The sequence below is a fragment of the Brassica oleracea genome, chromosome C2, assembly GCF_000695525.1.
Source record: "Brassica oleracea var. oleracea cultivar TO1000 chromosome C2, BOL, whole genome shotgun sequence".
In the NCBI taxonomy this organism is placed as follows: Eukaryota; Viridiplantae; Streptophyta; class Magnoliopsida; order Brassicales; family Brassicaceae; genus Brassica; species Brassica oleracea.
In genome coordinates this window covers 50,906,296-50,911,128 of record NC_027749.1, presented here as the reverse complement: position 1 = coordinate 50,911,128, position 4,833 = coordinate 50,906,296, and the positions used below count along the sequence as shown (strand labels likewise).

Sequence of the window (4,833 nt, the reverse complement as noted above, 5' to 3'; positions counted from 1 at the left end):
CCATCAGAAAGACCAACATAGCTATCATCAGTTTCATCATCATCTCCATCAGAAAGACCAACATAGCTATCATCAGTTTCATCATCATCTCCATCAGAAAGACCAACATAGCTATCATCAGTTTCATCATCATCTCCATCAGAAAGACCAACATAGCTATCATCAGTTTCATCATCATCTCCATCAGAAAGACCAACATAGCTATCATCAGTTTCATCATCATCTCCATCAGAAAGACCAACATAGCTATCATCAGTTTCATCATCATCTCCATCAGAAAGACCAACATAGCTATCATCAGTTTCATCATCATCTCCTGAAAGTGAAGGATCACCATATGTATCATCCATGTCGCTGATGATCTCCACATGTAAAACACTTCTACATTTATCATGATTTACTTGCATGAGATAGCCCAAAACGTCTTCATCACACCAAATATATGATGACTTGTTCAAATACAATACCATTGGAAAGTAGCTAATCTTCACCATCCCATCTCCATTTCCTTAATCTTTCTGAATATGCTCTCAACCAATTCAGAATACGTAATCTCTTCCACAGCTGTCTTCATCACTAGAGTGTGAATTTCATCTTCTCCCGAGATCCATCTTCTCTCACCCCCATCTTTGATGTAACTTCCTCCATGATCAAAACATATGATTGTAATAGGAGAGACCATAGATTACCTGAAACAAAAATTATGATTAGTTAACCGTTTAAGGAATCTAAGTTGTTCAAGATCTTTGGTACATATTCGATTTAGTAATACAAGTAATACAAGTAATACATGTTTTACCTTAGTAGTACTAGTAATTCCAGTAGTTTCTATAAATTTTCACTTTTGTTGATTTAACCCTTTTGACTGACCAAAAAGGTATTATACAACCCACAATATCATCTACCAATATTGTAATGTATTATTTTGCTTTAAAACAGTGAAAAATTAGCATAAATATACAAAATAGTCCTGTAACTTCATTTTTATACCAATATACCTAAAACTTTATTTTTTCATCGGTTTAAGTTTGTTTAATCAACAAATAACGTGTTACAAAATCCACAATATCGTCTAACACCTTTTTTATGTTTTTTTTTCTATCAAAATCGTGTTAAAAAGGAGATTCTTCCTCAAATTTTACTTTCATATTTCTTTGAAAACTTTCACGATTTTTACAGCTAAGTTTTTATTTTTTTCGTTACTCATAACAAATAGAACATAAGTAGTATATTATTATGAAAATTTCATAAAAAAACGTACAAATTTTCGTCAAAAGAACCTTTAAAAAACGTCAATGGAGCTTGAAGGGGAAGAATGATTCGTAGGTGGTTGGGAAAAAGGGAGCAAGATATGAGAAAAGGGAACAAGATGGACAGCTGTGAGAAGGAGAGAAGTAGATGGGGTGTGGGGTCGCCTGTTAGGTGTCCAATAAATTATGGGCTTTATGAAGGGTCTGTTTTTTAATTTTAAAATTAGAAATAACACATGGGGCTGCTAGATAAAGATAATAATATAATTAATAGTTGAGGGTAATAGAGAGAGGAAAAATATGATAGGGTAGTTAGAAAATAAGTGGGGTAATGAGAATACAAAATTTTCAAGTGGGTCGATATAGATTACTTTCCAAGCTTTTTCCAAGCTTTATCTCAAACGGTTGGCTCTGTATTTGCTGACTTGTACCGAACTAGGATTATCGTATGGGCCTATTGGGCTTATGTAGACTATTTTAGAGCCCGTTAATAAATGATTTCATTAAAAAAAAAATTATATGGTTGCAACTTGCAAGTATTTATGAAACGACATCTTATTCGTTTGGAGGTATTTCAGATTATATTTTTATTCATTTGAAGGCTAAAAGTATTTCAGATTAAAGTATATCGTACTAGATGATGGATTTGTGGTATTAAATTGTGGTAAAACTAAAATTCTCCCTAATAAAAATAACTAAGTTGAACAAGACGGTCAAACACCGCAGTACATACCATGTTCAAAAACTCGGTCAACTCGACCGCCTAATCAGTGAGTATACGTGAAGCGGCACACTATCGTGGCGAATCAACCGTAATCAGCCATAAAATCGAAGCCTTGAAGAAATCTTGTTTTTGTTTCGTTTAGAAAATCGATGTACTTTAGTTAGATCTATGTATATTAAGCAGGATTATGTGAGAAAATGACGAAAAACTGAGAACAAAAATGGAGGCTCACGAATTTGCAGGTTAAACTCGCAGGGGAAAGAATAAGGGGTGACTTGGCGAATTACTATTTTGCCCTTCATTAAAAGAACAAAATAAAAATAAAGCCAAAAATGAGACCCCAACCCACTCATACTAATGGAGGGTTACATGACACCCCTTTTAATTAAAATAGGCCCCAATGCATAGGTGGCATTCAATTAGGTAGTCAATTACATTCAATTGAAAAATAAGTAGGTCCACATTTGATTTTTATATGTTGTTAGATACATAAGTTGGTCAAACTATATGATATAATGATATGATATGTTATTTTCTTTCCTTAAATCAAACCTACAGAATTACCATAGATGACTAATATATATATGACAATTAATGATTTTAATAATAAAGATTTGATAACAATTTATATCTCCTCCATCATTTTTTGTTTAATTTTATATTATTAAAATAAATTAAACAATCAAATTAGCTATAAAAGTAAAATTTAGATTTTTTCGTATATGTTATATTTTGAATTTTTAAAAACGACCATAAATGACTAAAACTATTAAAATTATTATGTTAAAAATTAATATTCAATGGTTTAACATTTTTATTATAAGAAGATACACATGATTTTAAAACCATATGAGTAAAAAATATAATTTAATAATAAAATAAATATATATATATATATAGATTAAACACTATATACTATAAGATTACATAAATATTTTAATATTAAAAGTTTCAATGAATTTTCAAGAACATTTATAAATTATAAACTTATTAAAGATTTCAGATTGAAAATTTTGTTATCGATGATTTAAATATTTTGTTATAAAATGATATGAATGATCATAGAACCGTATGATTATAAATTCTTATTTAATAAATAACTATATAAAATATAATATTCTTAGAAAAATAGGTTGGTCCATCTTAACTTATATTACACTTTTTATTAAACTAACTATCGAATTGATAAATAACGTACCAAAAAATGTTTTGCACTTTCCTTAAATAAAAGCTACGAAATTACCTAATATGATTAACATATATGTGAAAATTAATTATTATGAATAATAAATATTTGATAACAATTTTTGTATCTTAGTTCTTTTTAAAAAATTTATATTATTAAAAGATATTAAAAATCACATTAAATATATAATAAAAAACATTTATATTTTTTTATATGTTATATTTTGAATTTTTCAAAACGTCTATAAATTATTAGAAATTTGAAGATCACCACTCTTAAAATTTTGTGATCAATAGATTATTTTTTTTTGTCATAATAAGTTACAAATGATCATAAAATTGTATTAATATGAACTTTTATTTAATATTATAAGAAGATACACATGATTTTAAAACCATATGAGTAAAAAATATCATTTAACAATAAAATATATATATATATATATATATAGATTAAACTATATACCATAAGATTACATAAATATTTTAATATTAAAACTTTCAATGAATTTTCAAAAACATTTATAAATTATAAACTTATTAAAGATTAATTCAGATTGAAAATTTTGTTATCGATGATTTAAATATTAAGTTATAAAACGATATGAATGATCATAGAAGTGTATGATTATAAATTCTCATTTAATAAATGACTATATAAAATATACTATTCTTAAAAAAATAGGTTGGTCCATCTTAACTTACATTATATTTTTTATTAAACTAACTATCGAATATTCGAATTGATAAATAATCTACCAAATATTGTTTTTGCACTTTCCTTAATTAGAAGCTACGAAATTACCTAATATGATTAACGTATATAAAAAAATTAATTATTATGAATAATAAATATTTGATAACAATTTTGGTATCTTAGTTCTTTTTTAATTTTATATTATTAAAAGATATTAAAAAATCACATTAAATATATAATAAAAACATTTATATTTTTTCTTATATGTTATATTTTGAATTTTTCAAAACGTCTATATATTATTAGAAATTTGAAGATTCTCACTCTGAAAATTTTGTGATCAATAGATTATTTTTTTTGTTATAATAAGTTACAAATGATCATAAAATATAACGCATATGAATTTTTATTTAATAAATATTCAAACTAAATAATATATATATATATAAATACTAATGATTTAAAGCAACAAGATTGACTGATCAATTTAGTTGTCCAGTTGAAATATTTCAAAAGTATGTGAAAGATTAAAGTCAAAGTAAATATGGATTTAGAATAATAGTTATATTTTACTAACCAAAATACCGAAAAAACCGAACCGAACCGAAAACAATCCGATATCTGGATTGAATACCCCTAATCCAAATGAAGCCAAACTATTGTTTCATTCTCCAAAATATAATAAAAATAATAACTTAATTCCGCGCAAGGCGCGGGTCTTATCCTAGTACGTATAATAAAAACTAAAGTGTGGGAAGAAACATTGAAGATTTGTTGGCAATTTTAGTTCAAACTGTACATTGGCTCCTCAAAAACCAGTGTTTGATACCCTTTGAACCCCCAATATCTTCTTTTTACTTTTCTTTATGAACTGTTTGATCCGGTTAAAATAAATCCTAGGTCCGCCACTGGACCTCAAACTAACTAATGGTAGCAAATCAAAATCACATTCAAAGCATATCAACAAAATCGGCCAA

General features: G+C 26.9%; 1 protein-coding gene across 1 annotated transcript in view; it reads right to left on the bottom strand.

The window, feature by feature from the left end:
• Nucleotides 1-350, bottom strand: part of LOC106324551 (prostatic spermine-binding protein-like) — a 2,245-nt gene extending 1,895 nt beyond the window's left edge. The window contains exon 1 of the mRNA XM_013762502.1: nt 14-350. Coding sequence (XP_013617956.1) covers nt 14-350 — 337 coding nt within the window. The remainder of the gene's footprint in view (nt 1-13) is intronic.
• Between the last annotated feature and the right edge of the window lie 4,483 nt (nt 351-4,833).